Source organism: Tenrec ecaudatus, chromosome 16 (assembly GCF_050624435.1).
Source record: "Tenrec ecaudatus isolate mTenEca1 chromosome 16, mTenEca1.hap1, whole genome shotgun sequence".
Lineage (NCBI taxonomy): Eukaryota > Metazoa > Chordata > Mammalia > Afrosoricida > Tenrecidae > Tenrec > Tenrec ecaudatus.
In genome coordinates, this window is record NC_134545.1 from 9,895,409 (window position 1) to 9,916,196 (window position 20,788).

The window sequence follows — 20,788 nt, forward strand, 5'->3', positions numbered from 1 at the left end:
CTCGCTCAGGGTCACACTGCAAGTACATGATGGAGACAATTATTTGACTACTGCCCAATTCCATTGTCTGGATGAGAGGACTGAGAATTGGGAAACGTCTAGTGACTGGTCCATGGACACTAGGTTTGGACCCACATCAGTTTGAGTCCAACACTGGTGCCTGTTCATTCTTAGAAAGGCAGGTGCTTTGATGAGCATGCTCCACACCAGCACTATCTGGTCCCATTGCTGACAGATCAGGCACAGCAATGGAGGCGCTTGCGGACCAGCAGCAGCCCCCAGCATCTCCCAGTGCCATCTTCCCGAGGCTGGTGGAAGCAGCCACAGACAAATCCGTCATTAGCAAGCAGAAGTGGGTGTGATGCATGCGCAAGTGCTTTGTGAACTGTAATTATGGTAATAACAATAACCAATAAGTCATAGCTGGCGTCCCAGTAGGCTGAAGGCGATGATGAACTTCTTCTAGTGCCTCATTTGTTTTCGGGAAGTCATTTCCCCACTCAGAGGGAATCTGCCCTGGGGAAGGGAACTCCAGCTCTCGCCTGCGTGCTTTCCAAGGTGTTGCGACATCAGACAGTTTGGGGACAAGGCTTTCCACCAGGAGGAGGACACCTGAAGTTCAGGTCTGATAACATCTCTTTATGAGCCGATCATGTTGGTCACGGGCTTGACATTTCAGAGGCTCCCCATTGCTTAGGGTGGAAACCAGAATCCCTGAGCTGGGCCCCGAGGTCTCTAGCACCCTCTCCATCCCATCCTGGTTCCATGATCGTTCCTCTCCACCCCACCCCCCAACCTGAAAGAGCTGGTGAGCTCTTTCTCTCGCATCATCCACAAATCTCAGATTGAAGCTTGCTTCCTTGGCAGAGGTCTCTCTGACCCCCACCTCTTATGCAGAGTGGTGACAGGAATGGCTGTTGGTGAGAGAAAGACATAGCTCGGACAGTGGGCTTACCACTCACTGACCTCCAACAGTGACATAAGCACTTGAGGCCTTATTTCCCTGCCTAGCTATAAAATAAAGAGCTTAGCCCCTATCTCTTGAGGTTGCGGTCAAAGTGCAGGGAGGCAAGACAGGTGAACAAAGAAGCAAGCTCGGGCATGATTGGGCCTGGGGAAGGCTGCCTAACTGGACACCATAGTTGCGAACGCTCCACTACTTTTCTGGCACGTCTCTTGGCCCCAAGAGTCAAGGACACATACCTGGGCACTTTTTTTTGAGCCCCGTCCACCGCATTTATCCTCCTCCTGGCGTCTTCCCGAACCATCTCTAGGAGCTTCTGCAGATCTGATGGAAACAGGAGGGTCACCTTTTGGGGGTATCTTTGGGGCATGACTGTGCAGGGCTGCATGTCAAGGAACGGGAGAGGGAATGTTGATCAGGGTCCTGGAGAGGAGGCTTGGTGTGATTGGCTGGCTGCCATCTGGCCACCCTACTCCCCTGCTTAAAACTCTGCAGGGACTCTCCGATCCTCTTTGAGCAAAGTCTAAATCTCCCCTTCTCACCTATGGGACTCTGCAGGATCTGGCGTCTTCCTCCCCCTCTCCTGATTCATCTGGTTTTCTCTCCTTCTCTTCCAACTCTGCGGTGACCAGGGAGAACTGTCTCTAATCCTGAGAAGGGACAGCCATGCCCAGGAAACACCCTCTGATCCACATCCCGAAGTTCCAAGCTCGGCATCCCCAGATGGAACTGAGCTTATTATGGGGTCTTAATTGATGCGAATGCCAACTTTTCGAAGACTGGAAGGTTTCATAAGGAAGACCAGACCTTCAGCTTCCCTGGGAAAACCCAAATCTGAGCAAGGCTGGCTCCACGTGCCCCTATCCTGCTGCATCCGACCTTGAGACAGGCAGACTCGCCGGTCCCTGCAGTTCCCAACACGCTTCATTGCGGTGATTGCCTTTGATCATTATGCTTCATATTGATGTGTTTCATTTCTTGTGGAAAGATTTCTCTGAACCCACCACTCTCAAAAGTTAGGGTATGATGTGTCCATGGAATAAGCCCCCTGCTTCCAGAAAATTGGGAGAGTGCAAGGGAAGAATCACCCTAGGGGGGCCTCAGGATGGGGGACGGATTTGCCTGCCCCCCTTCACTCATCTTCCACTTCCCTAGGGAGGTGCCTGCTTTACACAAAGTCCTAGGTCCTTGGAGACTCACACTGCCTGTTGTTTGTATATGTCCATGGTGCTGAAATCCCACAGGCTGAGCTTGATCGCCTTGGTGACTGAGCTTCACCAGAATCCCCCTCAGAACTGAGAGCCCGGCGAGACAAGAGGGGAAGTGGGAAGAGGAATGACGCGGCAGACAGGCATTTGAAGATCAGCAACACACAAACGAGTCCAGTGGGCGGCGGGTGTGGGTGGAGGGACTTGTTTTGAGATGAGTTTCAAATAATTATAAGAATCCGGATAATTCCTGGAACCTGAACCATGATAGGGAGTCTTCAACATACATTCTTAGCAGTGCAAAGCTGCTCTTGTCCCATCGTGAACAAACAGTCTATGGTGGGCGTCACTGAATAATAAGCAAAAGTATAAATGCTCCTAAAAACGTTTCAAGGCTCGGGTTTGGCGAAGAGAATGGGTGGTGCTTGCACTGTTTCAGAACAGTGCCTTCAGCAGAACGGCAAATAGTAGTGCTTACCTATCACGTCTCCCTTTCCCTGAATTCCAGGACTTTATTCTTTCACATCCATCAATAGCTCCACTACCACGCAATAGATTCCAATTCATAGCACCCCTCTATAGGGTTTCTGAAGCTGTGAAAATCTTCATGGAAGCGGAAGGGCTTGCATTTCTCCTGCAGAGGAGCAGCTGGTGGGTTTGAACTGCCGACTTCGTGGTTCGCAATCCGCTGCTTATCCAGCTAGTTCAGGTGCTTCCCTGCGCATTCCTGCCCTGGTCTCATGATGTGGCAATGGACTGCTCACTTGTCTGACCTTTCTTGTAGGTGGTGAGTTTCATGAGGGCAGGGGCCGCGTCTCATTTGCCCCTTTCTTTTGCTAGCCTCTGGCCCTGTCTTGACCTACAAGACTCTCGGCTGTCATTTGCTGCATGAATAAATGAATGAATGACAAAGAGAAAAGGGAGAGCTTGGGGAGACTCTGAGCTAGATAAAAGGTGTCCCTAACGGATGACAGCTTCTGTATCAATACGTTTCCCCCTGGGGGTTGACTCAAGCTCACTTGTCAAGATCTGTTTACAAGGACAACTTCAAGGCTCTTTAGGTGCAGTCTTGTCTCTGGCTGCAGTCGGTGGATGCTCAGGAAACGTTGCCTGTCCTTAGTGCTTCACCGGCAACATTTAGGAATTTCTACTCCAACCCCTAAATCTCAAGTGGTTTAACTGCCTAGTCATTTCTGGGCATGATTCCATTTGACCTGAATGTAACCTTCATGTTGACCCGTTTTTGCCCTTCTCGCTCACTCATGCACATCTTGAACTCTGAAAGGTGTTTCGAGGAGCCGCTGAATGAAGAAGAAATGGCCGTTTCCTCGACTTCCTGTCCTTCTCACTTTGAGTTGCTATGTAAGTTGCTAAGTAGGTTTCTCCTCGAGTAGTCTGAGATGGGAAGCCTCAGAGCTGCCTAAGGAATGGGGCTTTTGTTTCTTGGGAATCCCCCTACCGTTGATTTGGGGGTGAGCTCGGTCCTAGGAGAGGCCCCAACCTGCTGTCTGCAGTGATTTGCATCCACAAAGACTTCATTACGCAGCCGGCCCTGACAATTAGGCCTCGGTCAAATGGCGCATCTCTCAGAATGGCTTTCATGAATTCACAATCAATTTGAGGAGGTTTAAGAAGGCAATGAAAGGCTGGGGAATTAATCTACTTTTGTCAAGACGGTGACAAATGGGATGAAGGTTAAATTATAAATGGGGGAAAGGCTCGGAGGCGCTGACGTAGGACTTTCTTTCCCAGGGGATAGGTCTCTGGTGCAGATGCATCGCCTAGCCATTGGTTGTGTACCTACTGTGTGCCAGGCTAAAGGTGAGTGAGATTTTCCAGGTCGCCACCTGCTGGGTACTCACATTGCCTCTCCTTTCCTTCCTGTGGATTAGAACTCGGATTCCTTCTGATGCAGGAGGCTTTCCCGGGACGTGTTTCTGAGCGTCCTTTGCAGCGAGGTGTGCCCTCTTGGGCACAATGAGCCTTGAGTGGAAGAGTGGCATCGAGCGTCTGCGAAGGCTGCTTAGACTCTGCCGGGAGGGGATACCTCGGTCCTTTGCCAGCGTCCTTCTGCGAGGCCTGGGCGTTTGCGAAGTGACCTTGAGCGAGAGCCACGGAGCAGAGACACAGAAGGAAGTGGCAGCTCTGGCGGTCTTTTTAGCGCTATCGCACCAGTCCTGGGCTGGTCTTCTTTAGTCTCTAAGAAGTTGAAACTTAGCTTTTTTTAAACCACCGTTTTTCCAGGTCCGACCTGAGGCAGTGAGGTGCACTTGTAGACAAAAATTGAATACTCTGAAAGCAAATGGAAAGGACGAAGATGTGGAAGAGGCAGGACTCTGGGTGTCAGAAAAGGCTTCACAGAGGAGGGGACCTTGAAGCTGGGCTTTGACAGTTGGGAAGGAGTCCACGGATTGAAGGTGCAGGGATGAAAGGTCACTGTAGGAAAAGGAGGACCTGTAGATTGCTTAAGGAGGAGAAAGTGTTTGGGAGTCGGGAAGGCCAAGTTTAAGATAAAATGCTGCACAAGCTAAACCTCTGACCAGATTACATACCTGTCTGGACTTTGTCTCAAAGGCACTAGGCAGGCATAGACAGATGTTGGTTCCGGTGAAGGGCTCTGTATCAGATTGGGAGTTTTGAAAGGCCCCTCTGGCTCAGTGAATGGGTGAGGGCAGGAGACTTATCACGGCCACTGTTGTCATCTGGGTGACAGGTGATGAGGTGATGAGAATGTAGACCAGGGGTCCAACTCAGGTACCAACAGGGCCAGACACCAAAAATGAGTGACATCGGCCCCTTATATAAGGAGAGTCATGTTCCCCCCTTTAGTCTGTTTTTTATTTCCCACTTTTTTTTCCCTAGAGACTTGAGTCAAACCTAAGAGCTGATATGTGAGTTGAGAGCCAGATCTCTCAGGTTCAAATTATGGCTTCATCCCTTCTTAAGTGCCCTTGGGCAGTGCATGCCAGTTCTCTGTGCTCACTTTTATCATCTGCAAAACGGGTAGAAGAAAAGAGCTAGAATGCTTTCTGACACCTGGAAGTCCTCCTCAGTTTTAGCCAATGAACTACTATTATTGTCATGATTCTAAGACTGCAGGGTCAACCTGGTGTTAAATTGCCAATATTCAGCACTGGGAGCAGTGGCTGGGGGTGACAGGGAGCAGTGGGGAGCAGTGGCAGACGAGCATGCGTAGGCCCTCAGGTCCAGGGAAGCGTACCAGCTGATGACTCTCAAACAGGCTCGCGAGCTGACTATTGTTGCAAAGGGAGCTTTCCCAAATTGTCTTGAACAAGACAACCCAAGTGGCAGGATCAGGTTTGGACACCCAGATGTCTGTCTCTCGTCAACGCAAAAGCAGTAGGGGTGAAGGGAGGTTGGGGCCAACAAAGTTTTCAAAGCACGCTTAATGCAGAGAGTTGGTTAAAGGGGGAAAGGGGGTTGGCCATCAGGGCAGGTCCTGTGGTGTCCTCTGTACCTGGAGGGGGGTGCGCCATTCTCCCCTGCCCTCAGTACCCTCAGGAGTTCCCTGCCTACTCAGTCATACTGTTAGCCCCCAGGCTTCTGTGGGGAGAGCCGAAGGCCAGCCCTGGAGCCATTTCTCCCTTCTTCATTCAGAACAAGGCCATGGACATGGGATTAGTGACCACACAGAGAGACCTGGGAAAATCTCCTGCCACTCCTGTGATCTGTGTCTCCCACAGATCCACTTTGCTCCACAAAGGCCCCCTGCGGCCCAGACTCTGCCTCTGCCCCCACCTTCTCTCTCTGGGCTGCAATTCAAACCCTAGTGCTGTGAGGGACTTTGCTGCCTGCTGAGCTAGGTGTGATCCATCCCCACCTGCAGCCTCTCTGTAGCCCTTTGACTTTCTCTCCTGAACCTGTGGTCTGCAGCTGTCCTGTGGTTCTGGCTTTCGACTTTCTTGTTTATTGTCCGTCTCCTTCTTCTCAAATGTAAGCTTGGGGAGGGAGGATCCCGCAGGCACACAGTAGGTGCTCAGTCAATACATGTGGAGTGAAAAAAGGTGGAAGGACATCTCTGAGAATCACACACCTACCATTGCTCCGAGTTAATGGTAGCAAATACTTAGTAAACAGCTTTTCAGGACTTGGCGTGGCCTCCCAGCCTCTTGCTGACAAGGGAGGTGGTGAGAATTTTTCTCAGTGGCTGCCCAGCCGGGCCATCTACTAGATCGCTGCCCTCTACCATCTCCAGTCTTGGCCCATTAGGTCCCAGACTCTGAAGTCTGGTCTACCTTGACCTCCAATTCCCTGCCATCCCCACATCCCTGACAGCTCAGCCCCGCCCATCCTCGGTTGTCTCAGGCATTCCACATGGTCTAAGAGACCCTGGCTGAGCAGGCCGGTCTCAGTTTGGAGAAGACCCAGCAGATTGGCTGCTGCAGGAGGCCAGGCCTCTTCTTGGGCCAGTACTGAAGCTCTAAAGCCCGGGCTGTGGAGATGGCCGCCAGCTCCGTAAATGATCGGAAGATCGTTAAATGGTGCGCTTGACATGAGCAAGTTCTGTGGCGTGTAAATGACAACTGAATAAAGCTGGCAAAGGGGAGAGACTCTAGCCTTCTAAGACATGGTGTGGAAACGTGTGAAAGTCACCGCGTTACGACATTCATATTGCTGGCATGTTAAAATGATACCATTCTGTCTGCATGGAATCGTGGGCGGCCTCCCTAGGAGAAACAGATCAGTAGAATCCAGGTTAAGCAGTGTTTTCCTGAACGCCAGTGGGGGAAGGCAGGTAGGACCAAAGAAACTGGCCAGTCTGTGAGCTCCCTGTGTCCCCTTAAAACCAGTCCTAGATAAAGACAGAAGTGGAGCACAAGGGCCTTGGTGACTGCCTCATAGGCAAATGGTCGGCGCACGTGGTCAGATGTGGGGCAGGACTTACTGAGATGAAGAGGCTCCTCATCCGCCTTGGTTGAGCAGGACTCATTGTCCTCAATGTCCTTGCTGCCTGTCCCTTGGGTCACCACACTTGGAGGCTCATCAGAGCCTGGGTTCACAGAGATCATGCTGCTCTGGGGGGATGACCCCCCGCTGGTCCGAGACAGACTGAGCGTGGAGCCTCGCCGGCTTGACTTTCGGACGGTGGTGCGGAGCGCTGGGACTTTGGGTTTCTTGGTTTGCTGTAAAGAGAGGAATGAGAGATTTCAGAAAGAAAGAAGGCGGGGGTAGGGTGGGGGATAGTGGGGGAGCACAGAGGAAGAAAAGGAGGAGAGGAGAAAATAAGGGAGAACCCATCTCTAAGGGTGAGTTCCCTTTAGCTCTTTCCAAACACCATGAGACACAGCCTGGATCTCCAGAGGGCTCTTTAAACTCCACTGTGTGAAACCGACGGGCTGGGGCTTGTTCTGTCCATCGAGTGTCCTGGCTGCCTGAGCATCCTGACCATGGAAGCCAAATTCGTGTTCTAAGGATGTCGCCATGGCTCGGGGCAGTTTTTCACTTCTCTTTATCATCACCCCAGGGCTAATTATTATACTGTGTAAAGAGGATCAGTTGAATTCATTTAGTTGTATCTTAGTCCTGACCCCAAACTGGATTTATCAACTTCTCATTGACCAAGGTAATGCGTGGTCCTCGATGGATGAAGGGCTCTCTTCTCAGGATTCTCAAAAGAACACAAGGAGGGGAAAATTCCACCCTGAAATGTGGGGGGTAGGTTTGAGGGAAGCAGATTTGCGTGCTGGAGGACAAGGCAGGGTTGCAGTGGGCAGACAGGACTGGACAGCAAGTCCTTGGAGGTATTAAGAATCATGTAAGGAGCGTGCAGAGTCCCTGGGAAATGCAAACAGTCAAGGTTCCAGTCTCTCCAGAGGTGCCTTGGAAGAGAGGCCTGGTACTACCCAGAACAAATGTGATCAGCTTCTGAAAAACCAGCCATTGCGAGTCCTGCAGCGAGCAGTTCCACTCTGGCACGGATGGGTGACTTTGAGTCAGGGCTGACTGGGTGACCACCACTCTGAGGGGCAAGTTCCGCAGGGGAAGATGGAACTTTGGAAGGGTCTCATTACAGCTGTGTGTGTGCACGCACATGTGTGAGCCCTTACCCTAGTCATACCCTCATGCTAGTCATGATCCAAGCCTCAGAGGCTTTCTGACTTAGCCAAGGACCCGCAGCTAGCAAGTAGCAGAGCTGCACTTGAACCTAGTCCGTGCTGACACCAAGCCAATCACTAAGCATTCTGTCTTGCTCACTGGCATTGCACATGCCTTTGACCCCAGTCATGCTGGTGGTTTTGTCTGGTGTTTAAAAGACTGGGTTGACCATGGGAAGAGAGTAGGCCTCAGCTCCTTCTGAAAGGCGAGCTCAGCATAGGGTCTGGGTTATCATATGCACACAGTCAGCAGAAACAGCTTTGTTTATTTTAGGGACATTAAGGCGAAAGCCTCTGGAGAGCAGACAGCTGTTTGAATGAAAGGTGCTGCTTGGAGCTCCACGGGAAGAGACTAGGGGCAAGGGACCAGACCAAAGGCCACCTAGCATTTAGTAAATTCCTAACCATGTGGGGACACGTGTATGAAGCAGGGTGCCTTTCAGGGCCTCACTCTGTCATCAGAAGTGATTTTACTTCCCTCCTGTTGAGTATGGAAATTCACTGCACTGGGAGGAGGGAGGGATTTCATGGATTTCACAAAGGAAGGAGAGAGTGAGGGAAGAGAGAGGGGGGATGGGGTGTAGCCAATGAGATGGGTTCGGCTGTGGTGTCTAAGACATGGCATGCCTGCCCTATCTTCCAAATTGTAAGCAAAAGCCTTAAAGCACAAATGACAGGATGCATGAGCATAGGAGACACGTGGGGATTGGAGGGGGCACAAAGCACTGGAGGAACGGCATTCAACCAGATCCAGGAAAAGCAGATGGCGAAAGTGGGCAGGCAGGCTCTGTCCTCGGAGAGATGGTATAGTTTGATATAGTTTCCCCTGTTTGCTGGCATTGCTGCTGGTTAGACCAGGGCCAGTCTGACAGCTGATGGGCAGATTCTGCTGCAGAGTCAGCGTGGAGTTGTGCACTGAGCACTGGACTATGAGCCAGGAGGTCTCAGGGTGGCCTTGAGCAAGTAACTGCTCCCTGCCTCAGTTTCCTCAACTGTCACCGGTGGAGAGAGTCGACGGTGAGGATCTAAGAAGAGCTTTCCACATCCAGACCTCTGCACATCTTCCTGGAGCTGGCATTTTATTCCATGCTCTGAACGCCGCCATTAATTAAAATTCAATTAACCACCCCAGCTGGGACATCCAAAGCGGAGGGCTGACACTTCTGATTAATTGAGAGTGGCAGGGAAATAAAATGTTGGGGGACGATGTGACAGGCAGCTCCAGCAGCTTGCGTGCCCTTTATTGAACTGACTCACTCAGATTTGGCTTCAATCCCCAAACGGCTCTTCTTTATTTTCTAGATTTTCCTCAAAAGTGGTATTAACTGGCTCCCATGTTCCACCTCAGTAGGGACAGATTTTTGGCAACAAAAGAGAAGATTTTCCCCGACTGGCTCCCTGCACTTTCTTAGAAATGGGCTGCAAATGGGTGGCCCTCATGAAGTTGTGCCCAACCGTCTAGCATTTCCACAATTGGGAGCTTAAACCCTAGCTTCTTGGTTCCCTTTGAAAGTGCTAAGCCCTGGCCTCCTCTAATCCTTACATGGCAGAATGAGCTGAAATCCAGCTGACTCTGGCCTGTAGCTCAAGTTTTCTGAAGACCTCACCCCTCCCAACTGTTCGACTCCCCAGCTCGCCTCCTCACTTACAGGGCTTGGCTGGTCCTTGGGGGCTCCACAGTTTGTGAGCTGGGCACTGCCGAGCTCTCTGCTGGCAGAAGAGACTATCAGGGGCTGCAGGCTCTGCTGGATGCCTCTCTTATCACAGTCGTGTATGGGGCAAAGGAGGCCGCAGGCAGGAGAGGGACAGGACTTGAGCAGGTTCACACGGTGAGTTAGTGCCCGAGCCCTGTCCTGATTCACAAATTAGTACTGCGCCAACCACCACGTGTCTAGGTCAGAACCCACACGCTTTCCGAGAGAATTCACTTTTGTGAGAATACAAGTTCCACCATTCCCCACCCTCCTCCACTCCAATTGCAGTCAAGACGATTCCTGAAGGACATTTTTAAGGAAAAGGTTTGTAGCACCTGTTTGTTTTTTTTCTGTGAATTTCCATGAATATGCATGTTGTCTCCATAGTAACTTTCCGTGATGAAAGCAAAGACTCCTATCTCTCAGGTCTTTCACCCCTGATGAAAGAGCGAAAACTGGTGCTCACACCTTCACGAGGGGCCATTACGGACATCACGGAGCACATGGATTCGTGTTTTATAAACCGACACTGCTTTAACTTGGGGCTCTCCATGGCCCAGCTGGGGCACCTCAGGCCAACAACCAGCCCCCTGCATCTTAGCTTCCTCCTTGCCCACCTGGGGGTAAACGCACGCGCTGTGGGAGTATCAGGAGTCCGAAACTGGGTGAGGCACCGGAAGAGCTTCCTGAGCACAGAACTTGTTGTTGTTGTCCTTGTTGCTAGTGACTCAGAGTTGGTTCTGCCTCCCAGGGGCCCCAGGGTGCACAGAACACCGCACTGCCAGTCCCGTGTCATCTGCACACCTGTTGCTATTTTTGAGGCCATTGCTGCAGCCGCTGGGTCCATCTCTCTCACGGAAGGCTTTTCTGCGTCCCCCTCCCACGCCCCCCACCCCCGCTTTGCCACCCAGGGTGGCCTTCTCCAGAGACCCGCCTCTCCTGATCACACGATCACATGACCCAAGCACGGGAGATGAAGTCTCGCCATCGTCGATCGGAAGGAACATTCTTGGCTGTACTTCTTCCCAGGCAGATCCGTTTCATCTTCTGGAATTCCATGCTAGATTCAGGGTTGTTGTATTTTTTCTGTCAACACTGTAATTCAAAGACATTAATTCCTCTTTGGTCTTCCTTTTTTCATTGTCCAAATTTGGCATGCATATGGAAGTGATTCAGAACACCAGGGGCACCTGGCCCTCCAGGTGTGATACCTTGGCTCCTAAAAATTGTATATCCAGAGTAACATTCCGCATTTCTAAAGTTTCCAGATTGAGTGTCCGTTTTGTGTTCCGGGTTCTTCACGGACATTGTGAGGTGGGCAGGGATGAGCCCTCTGCCTACCTTGTGGGCCAGAGAGCAAGGGTAGCAAACACGCTAAATACCCCCGCTTGCCACGGTCATTGGTCGGGTTCCAGTTTGTGGAGCAGATGAATCAGAGAAGTTTGGGTTTAGGAACAGCTTTGAGCGACAAGAATAGACTTCCGTCCACGTCTTCTTAATAGCAACACTAAGCACGCATTCCAGTCTGCAGAAAGTCTCGTGAACCCTCTCACCTCTTCTTTTCAGACCGAGTATTAAAAAAGCAGAGAGAAATGACTGGTATTGATTGGAAAGACAGGCTGAGGTGAGCCCATTTCCTGCTGGCAACATCTTATTAAGCAGTTCCCAGCGCCCCTCCCCTGCCCAATCCCCCACCAAGCAGTGTCCAGCCAAATGCCATTTCTTCTCTAATCTTCAGACAAGCATTTTAATTAAAATTTACAAAAACCCATCCAGTAGCATGTGCTTCTGACTTTCCTTAACATCGAGAACCAACTACGGAGAGAGAAAAAAATCCCATCAGAGAGAAGACTGGCAAAGACACACCCAACAAAGTTGGGGGCCTGCCGCTGGAGGGCTGGGTCCTGTGCCCTGGGTCTACCTTGGATGCCGTGACGAAGTGTTCCCACTTCTGTCCCATGGACTTGTCCTTAAGGATTTTTTTCACTGTGCTCTTGCTTCCACCTGGGTCCCTGAGGGAGAAACAGCTGAGTAAAGTTTTTTGTTTCCAAAACACTTGGTTTATTACAACAAACTGTTCCTTATCCCCCCCACCCCCCAATTGCTTCCCTTCAAACTTGTGAAGGAGGGAGGTGGACAGTTCTCATGGCTGGACTTGGGGGGTATGTATGGTCTGAGGAGTGAAAGTCAAAGTTAGGAGTGGTCACTGCTGCTGGGTAGGGCTGGGGGAAGTGGTGTGTGTGTGTGTGTGTGTGTGTGTGTGTATACATGCATGTATGTGCATGAGTGTATCCTGGATGTATTTGCATTTTGGACACAGGTCCCCATCTAGATTCTGGGCAGGTTTGCAATGACAATGCAGGTTGACTGAAAAGCTTGTCTGAATCCCTGCCGGCCCTGGCCCCACCCTCAGAGACACTTGTGAGTGACACAGAGGAGGCATTACTGGGGTGGGGTGTGGGTGGGGAGTGGGCGTGGTGATGTGGGACTCAGAATGCAGCTAGCAGGGGTTGGGTTCGGTGAGTGAGCGCAGGACTTTCAGTGCATTCTCACCGGATAACTGCAACAGAAGCTCGTGATGGGGCCATTGCTGCCCAGGTTTACGGAAGGAGAAACAGACCCAGTGGCTCAGTGACTTGGCGGTATGCAGACTGACCGGAAGGAATGGAGCTGAAGCTCCAGGATGCCTCCCCTGGAGGGGCCTCTCCGGCACACCTCCCAGTTCCAATTTCTCTTTTTCCTTAGTTCACCCCCTCCTGAATGAGATCTGCTTTAGCCCCATGAGACCAAGATAATCTCCCTCCCCACTGGTAGGTAGGACACAGAATCCCTGGCAGCTCTGCCAGCGCCAGGCGTCATCCCGTCAGAAATGCAGGGGCCCGAGGGGCTTCCCAGTTCTGAATGGGGGCATTTTGGAAAGGAAGGGGGACCCTGGAACCTGGGGTAGCCTCCTGTTATCAAAGACATGGATATTTCTGCAAGGGAATGGGCTTGGGTTGAACGTAAATGGGATAAATGATAACAAATAGCTTCAGGTTAGGTTTTACAACCAAATCAGTTTGGTTCATGTCAGATGTTGTTGCCAAATAAGTTATAAAACAAACAAGTTTTCAGAGCCTTTTAGATTTTGGGTCTCTATTAATAAGCAGGTAGAGTCCCAGCCACATCCATCCATTTATTTATTTGTTGGCCTTTTCATCTATCATTTCTTGGATCTTTCTATCTTTATAACTTTTATCTCTATTGAGAAACCTATTAATTCATCAATCTGTTCATCTTGTGATCTTGTGTTTTTATCTCTCTGTTGATCAATTTATCAGTCTATTGATCTTTCAATCTTATTTATCTGTCATTCCACTCACTCACCCCCTTGCTCGCTCATCTACCCGTCTGTCCATCCATCTCCATCTTTGTCCCCATTTTCTCTGTAGATGTGATCTTAGATGAGTGAGGTCCTTTCAGCCATTTGGCTGGTTCTTAGCCAGCTGAGATAGGAATGAGAAGATGGACAGGCCAGTTCTGAAGGCGGGGACTCGGACAGAAAGCAGGGGAGGATGTCAGGATCTAGGAGGACTATTGTCATTAGGGCACACCTTAGCTAAGACTGACTTCTTAAGGTGGAGCCTGGGGAGCAACAGCACGGGCAGCCCCTGGGTGGGGAAGGTACAGGCTCCTCTCCGGCAGGACCCTGCTGAACTTGACCAGGTCAAGGCTGAGGGTGTGACACCAAGCTTTCTATAGGATTCCATGTTTGATTACACAAGAAAAAGCCCTCTGAATAATTAACAGTGAAGCTCATTTAACGTTGGCTCTGCCAGCCTCTCCCCGGAGTAATCAAATTAGGGAATATTTAAAATTCAGCCGGAGGGAGAAGGAGCCATACTTCAGTCCTCTAAACAATACTGAAACTCGTGGTGCTTTTGAAGTCTGATTTAATGCTCACCAACTGGAAGCTTTAGCATTTCCGCTCAGGAGCATTTCCTTCAAGCCACGGGGCTTTTTTCCCTTCCTCCCTTTGCTAACACAGCTCCTGCTGAGCCTCCAGCCTTCTTCTTAAAGTTCAAACGCAGCTCCCCTTCCCCTTGTAAAATTAAATCTGGATCCAGCCAAGCCTTCTACATCTTAAATATGCAGGCTCAAGCGGAAGATGGAAGTGGGCTGTTAATGCTGACTTAAATGAGCTAAAAAGGCGCCCCGGTTCCCACAGATCTTAAAAGCCCCGAGCCCTTGCTCCTGCAAAGCCACCAGGAGAGAATGAAGGGGCCTGGTTAGGCAGAGCGGCTCTCTGATGTTTCATGCTCAGCAGCAGGCCAACCAAAAGAGAAGATCAATCGAGGGAGGGAACAAAAGCAGTCAGTGCACAGACTCTGTGCCCCATGTGGAGGTGGTTTGAAGAAGGTGGCATGCGTGCCATCCCCCCCAGGTATACCCATCCTCTCCTGCTCCTTGAAGTCAGGTGTAGCACGGTGACCATCTTTGTTCAGACTTTTGCTGTGGTCAGATGCCTTGGCATTGGCCCCTGACTCATGGTGACCCTCTGACCAGCAGCACAACATGCTGCCTGGTCCTGTGCCAGCCCAGTGATGCACTTGCCAATGGGTACTGTTGTGATATCCGGGCTTTTCACTGGAAATAAGGAAATGAAAGACCCTAACAGAGAGCAGGCTGCCGAAGAAGACCAAGTGAAGCGTTTCAAGGGGCTGTGCAAACACCTGGAGGGAGAAAGCCAAAGGCAAGCACACGCTCAGCCTGTCTCCAGCCGAAAGAATGGAAGAAAACAGGTAAGCCTTGGATGGAAAGATCAAAAGATTAAGGACAAAATACTGAATGATGCAGGCAGCGTCAAAAGGAGATAGAAGATTATTACTGTACCGGAAATAACTGGTCAAAGGCCTACCACTTCAAGAGGTGGCATACGATCAAGAACCAATGATACGGAAGGAAGAAGTTCAAGCAGCAACAAAGGCACTGGTGAAGAACACGGCCCCAGGCGTGGACGCAGTACCTGTGGACATGTTTCAGCGAGCGGATAGACTAGCGCAGTGCTGGAAGCACTCATTCTCCTGTGCCAACAAATTTGGAAGACAGCTACCTGGCTACCGGACAGAAAGAGGTCCATATTTGTGCCTCTTCTACATTAAAGAGGTACAACAGTCCACAGAAATTATCCAACACGATAGTTAATAAAATGTTGCTAAAGAGAACAGAAAAACAGTCATGGCATCCATTGACAGTGAGCTACGAGAAATTCAAGTCAGATTCTGAAGAGGATGTGGAATGTGGGGTGTATTAGTCTGGGTACTTTAGAGAAACAAATCCACAGAAACTCATGTATGAGAGAGTTTTATATACAAGTTAAGTGCACATCAAGAAAACATCCCAACCCAGTGCTGCCCAAGCCCACAAGTCCAACATTAACCTATATGTCCAACACCAATCCACAAAGTCCTCCTCCATCTCACAAAACAGACACAATGATGCCGACTGCAGGAGGAAAGCTGAGTCAGTGTACGTGTAAGCATCTCAGTGCGGGCAGGAGCCTCCACACGGCTGCTCCAGCACCCAGGGCTACATTGGGGTAGGTCCATGCGGCTTCTCAGGGATGTCTTGCAGGAAGTGAGCCTTGCCAGCTGAAGCAGGGAACTGGCTAAGGCAGCTGCACCCTGGTCCGACTGTCAGAAAGCAAGAGACCTAGAAGGGTGAGGCTCTCTGAGCCATTTTTCTCTCTGCCCTTCAATTAACCCCGTATGTGTTTATCGGCCAGGTTGGCACAATAAACTAACTACCTCAAGGGTTTCATGGTTGATGTTAGATGAATTTTAGCTAAAAGCAGAGGATATCAGACAGATATGTGTGTGTGTTATCGACCATACAAAGGCATTTGACAGTGGGGGAATCATAGCAAACTGTGGCTCACCTTACAAAGCTTGGGAATGCCACAATACGTAATTTTGCTCATCTGGAACGTGGAGGCAGACCAAGTGGCAGTTGTATGAGTAGCACAAGGACATCTGGAATCGTTTAAAATCAGGAAAGGTGTGCAATGTGGCAGTATTCTCTCACTCTTCTTATTTTATCTCTATGCTGAGTTGATAATATGAGAAGATGGGCCATGTGAAAAAGACTAAGGCAGCATGATGATCAGCTCCTGAATGACCTACAAGATGCAGATGACAAGGCCTTGCTTGCTGGAAGGGAAGAGGACTTGAAGCACTTAACTGATGACGATCAAGTACTGCAGCCTTCAGTATGAATGATACCTTTCTGTAAAGAAACCCCAAACCTTCCACCCGGACCAACGGACAATATCATGATCCATGGAGAAAGATGGAAGTTGTCGGGGGGCTATTTTCTTGTATCTACAACCAACCACCATGGAAGCGGCAGTCATGAAATCAAACGATGTACTATTGCAGGGGACAAATCTGCGTTGTGAGGATGGCGCAGGCCTGGGCCGTGTTTTGTCCCACCGTCCTTGGCCTTGCTATGTGTTGGGAGTTGACCCAAGGGCGCTTGACCCCAGCAGCCGGGATTGTGGTGAAGATGAGATGAAAGGATGCCTGCTTTCCCAATCAAGGTGTCTCCGTGTGGCGTGGAGGAGGAGCTAATGGGAGGGGACGAGGCCGAGGGCAGGTTCCTGGGGTCGATTTGACTTGAACTTTCCATCCATACTTTCCCTTCATTGTAGCTTTCTTTGGATCTTGTTGGCCAGAAATGACGAGAAGAGGGAGTTGGCAGCCGTCTCTCTTCCTTGTCCTTGCCCTCATTGGACGGGAAGCAAGCAATTTGTTCCTGGTGGCCACTTGATTGAGGGTACTGGTCTCGGTGGCAATCAGCGCAGGTTTCTCAAATACTCCATGTCTTTCCAAACTCCTGTTGGGGCCGAAACTGTGACTTCCCGGCGTGAAAAGTCTGTTGGCAGCATAACCCGTGTGACGGAGCAGCCTTGGAGCCTGTCCTCGCTCATGTGGACCTGGGATCTGTAGATTCCTGCTCCCTCCGTAACATATAACGTGTGTAGAAGTTGCCACAGGATTTTCAGTGCCTGCTTTTTTGGGGATGTAGATCTCTAGACAGTTCTCTTGAGGTGCCTCTAGGGAGGACCCTAACCTCCTGCTTTCCAATTAGCAGTTGAGTGTGTGGACCGTTTGCACCCCTGGGGGACTCTCGTCCACAGCCTTAGGACCCCTCCATTGTCCGAGGCTAAGGGGGAGGAGAGTGCCTTGGTTCCTGAGAGCTCCCTGGATGGGCATCACCTCTTGTCTCCCGAGAAGCAGCTGCCCTGGTCACTGTGCCTTGTTCCTTCACTTCTGCAGGGATGTCCACCTGAGTGCCATGCTGCAGGCATGATGAGAGTGAATCCATGCCAGAGGAAAACCACCTCCTGAGCAAGCCTTTTCCTGATCATCCCATCCCCAAGTCACCCCTCGCCCATCCATGCGACATGACATTTTTGCTCTTCCCTAACCACCCAGTTGCTTGCATGTGTGCGATCTGCCCCATTCTTCTCGAATAGAAGCTCTGGAGCGTAGAACTGTAGCCTGCTACCTGCCCTGCTGTATCCAAAGCAGTGTCTGGAACTACCAAGATTGAGGACATGATTCCTTCTGGAGGGCACCACGGGACAAAACCAAATGACACAATGGTGGCACCCTGGGCTCAGTACAGAAACAAATGAGAACGCCCTTGAAGAAGGATTTGGCAGATACGGATAAATCATGGAAGCACTCCTGAGAAAAGACCAAGAAACAAACAAATCCCGAGGATTTGCTTTTGCCACCTTTGAAAGCCCAGCAGATGCCAAAGATGCAGCCAGAGATAGGGATGGAAATATGCAGATGGAAAAGTCTTCAAGGCCGAACAAGCCACTAACCCAACATTGGAGAGCAGTAGACATGCACTGCCACCATTTCCAAGAAGCTGGGGCCTCCAGATGGGTCTTTGAGGTGGGAGAGGAGAACGTGGAGGAACCAGGGGTCCCCCTTCAAGTGGAGGAGGATATGGCCAATGGTGGTTATTCCATGAATTTCAGCATGAGTTCTTCTGGGGGACCACTTCCGGTAAAAAGAGGTCCTCCCCAACAGCCCCTTCTGGACCAGTGCGCAGCAGCAGCAGCAGCAGCAGCGGGATGGGAGGAAGACTCCCTGTATCCAGTTGGAAGAGATCGTTACGGAGGCTCACCATGGCCTCCCGCAGAGATGCTTATTTGTCCCTGAGAGATGCTGGACAGTCAACTAAAGACAGCTATTGAGGCAGAGGTCACCCCAGTTCTTGTGATACAAGAGATTATGCTTACGTTGAGTATGGCCACTCCAGTTCACGTGATGACTACCCCTCCAGAGGCGTCAGTGATAGAGATGGCTATGGTCCTGATGGGACTATTCAAACCATCCAAGCGGAGGGTCCTCCAGAGACTCCCATGAGAGCTATGGAAACTCACAGAGTGCTCCATCTACACGAACCCCCCCCCCCCATCTTATGATGGAAGCAGTCACTATGATGATTCCAGCAGCCCATGGGACAGACACGGTGGAAGTAGACACAGTTACTCAAGCAGCTCAAGTGATCTCGACCCAAGCGGTCATGATCAGGTTGGCCAACAAGAAAGAGGGCTTCCCCTGTCCTTAGAGAAGGGGGGTCTCCCCCTCCATGTGATTCCTCTAGCACAGGGGTGCTCCACCTTCCTCACGCTGTAACCCTTCCATACAGCTCCTCATGTGGTAGGGACCCCCCAACCATAAAATGATTTTCGTGGCTACTTCATCACTGTCATTTTGCTACTGTGATGAATCAGACTACCCTGTGAAAGGGTTGTTCAATTCCCCCAAAGGGGTCGTGACCCCAGGTTGAGAACCGTAGCCAAGCCGTGGAGCACCAAGAGGTGGTGGCCATAGAGGAAATCAGTCTGATCGAGGGGAAGACCGAAGCAGATACTAAAACAAACAAAACTCCGGACCCACATCCCTGTTGAAAGAAACAAATAAAACTGAGGGAAGCATTCTGTCATAACTGCCCAAGGACTATTAGGGACAAACTGTGTTACTTTAAAAAATACTTCTCCCGTCTTTAAGTTCTCCTCCATAATTTTTATGTTCTTGGGAGAGTAAAACCTGTTTAATTTTATGACACTGCTTTCAATCAGCGCATGGTGAATGTGCAAGCCTTGACTTGTGTACTAGTGTTGTAATGCCCTTAAGTGCCCCTGAAGGCCGCTTCCTCTCCGATTCTTCCCAGTCAATGAGGCACAGAATACTGAGATCCTGCACAAACACCCAGCCATCTAACATGGAGCGATGACTCATTCTGCCTGTATAATTGAGCTAGATCGTAGAAGGGTGGGCGGTTTTGCTGCTACTCTAAGATCTCAGGGCGTCTTTAAACTGATATCTCAGGATGCTCTGGGGTAAAGATCTTGAGACTGATGCTTACTTAAGGAAAGTGCTAGTCAGGCAGTACACCCCAAACAAAAAGGATAGGTAATGCCGGTCACAGGTTGCCTTTCTAACCTTTCCTTGAGAATCTGCAAGACCCTACCCTGCCACCCTCCCCCACTAAGACCATTCAGCCGTGTGTGTTAAACCATTACAGAATCCTAAATTAAAAGTTTGATGTGGGGACGGGTGGAAGGAGGGTAAAAAGAGGAGTTGACACCAAGGGCTCAAATAGAAAGTAAATGTTTAGAAAATGATGGGAACATATGTACAAATATGCTTGATATAATTGATGTATGGATTATCGTAAGAGCCCATAAAATGATCTTTAAAAAAAAAAAGTTTGGCCAAAACCAATCATGAAGCTGCAATTAAAAAAAAAAAACCACCCCAAATCTGTGTCCTGGGTGCTATTTTGAATGATACCCTGTCGTGTCAAAGGAGTGAAAATCTGGGAGAGACAGAAGGTGGTTAAAAGCATCTGTAGCTCATCTGCTGAGAAACCCCACAGTCTCACGGACACGGGGTGCGGGGTGGGGATCTGGGGGAGGGAGTAGTGGGGAGGTTCCCTCAGCACATCAGTGTGGGTTTTGTTTCTGTCAAAGGAAATGATGGATGTATAGATCATATGGCGTCGCGTTAAGTAGTCGTCCCATTTGTATTCTGGCCCCAGGAGGGCTCCAGATTGTTCTCTGAATCAACTGAAGACTTGGGGTTCCGCTAGGAGCAGAGGAAACACTCACTTACCGATGAAGCACAGCCACTCCGTAGCGAGGCTTGCAAGCTTCAAGCGCCGACCTGCCCTTTACTCGCTGTGCAACTTTGAGCAAGTTACCTAAGACACCACGCGCCTCAGTTTGCACACCTGTAAATCCAAATGAGGCTTCCTGGAGGTCATCTACTCAGAACGAGGCCTCAAATGCCTGCTGGCATTGTTGTTATACCGTAGCTGGATTGAGGTGCCTGTGTCGTGTTGGAAACATGCAAGTGTGGTCGCCTTCAGCCGTATGAGGGGATGGCAACCTGTTTGTGGGAAAACGGTGTTGTTGTCAGTGCTGTCCAGTCTCTTCTGCCTCGTAGTCACAACCAAAGGAAGCACGGCCTGCTCCTGGGCCATCCTTGGCACTGTTATGCTTGAGCCCCGTGCTGTAACCATCGTGCCCTTGCGTGTCCTCAGGAGTCTTCCTCTGTTTCACGGCCTCTCGGCTTTACCAAGAATTCCGTTCTTTTCAGGGCCTGGTCTCGCTCGACAGCATATCCAAAGTATACGTGAGAGGAAGTCTCGCCATCCTCACTTCCAAGACGCCTTCTGGCTGTCCTTCTTTGGAGACAGATCTGTTTGTCCAAAGGACGTTACACAGCCTTCGGCAGCAGT

The 20,788-nt window shown here is 50.3% G+C and overlaps 1 protein-coding gene and 1 pseudogene across 1 annotated transcript in view; one reads left to right on the forward strand and one right to left on the reverse strand.

Moving 5' to 3' along the window:
• Nucleotides 1-20,788, reverse strand: part of CCDC60 (coiled-coil domain containing 60) — a 204,939-nt gene that overhangs the window by 13,390 nt on the left and 170,761 nt on the right. The window contains exons 6-8 of the mRNA XM_075534645.1: nucleotides 11,904-11,994; nucleotides 7,079-7,316; nucleotides 1,204-1,288 (exon numbers count right to left, since the gene is read on the reverse strand). Of these exons, the coding sequence (XP_075390760.1) occupies nucleotides 1,204-1,288; nucleotides 7,079-7,316; nucleotides 11,904-11,994 (414 nt within the window). The remainder of the gene's footprint in view (nucleotides 1-1,203; nucleotides 1,289-7,078; nucleotides 7,317-11,903; nucleotides 11,995-20,788) is intronic.
• On the forward strand, nucleotides 17,617-18,919 carry LOC142429503 (RNA-binding motif protein, X chromosome-like; annotated as a pseudogene).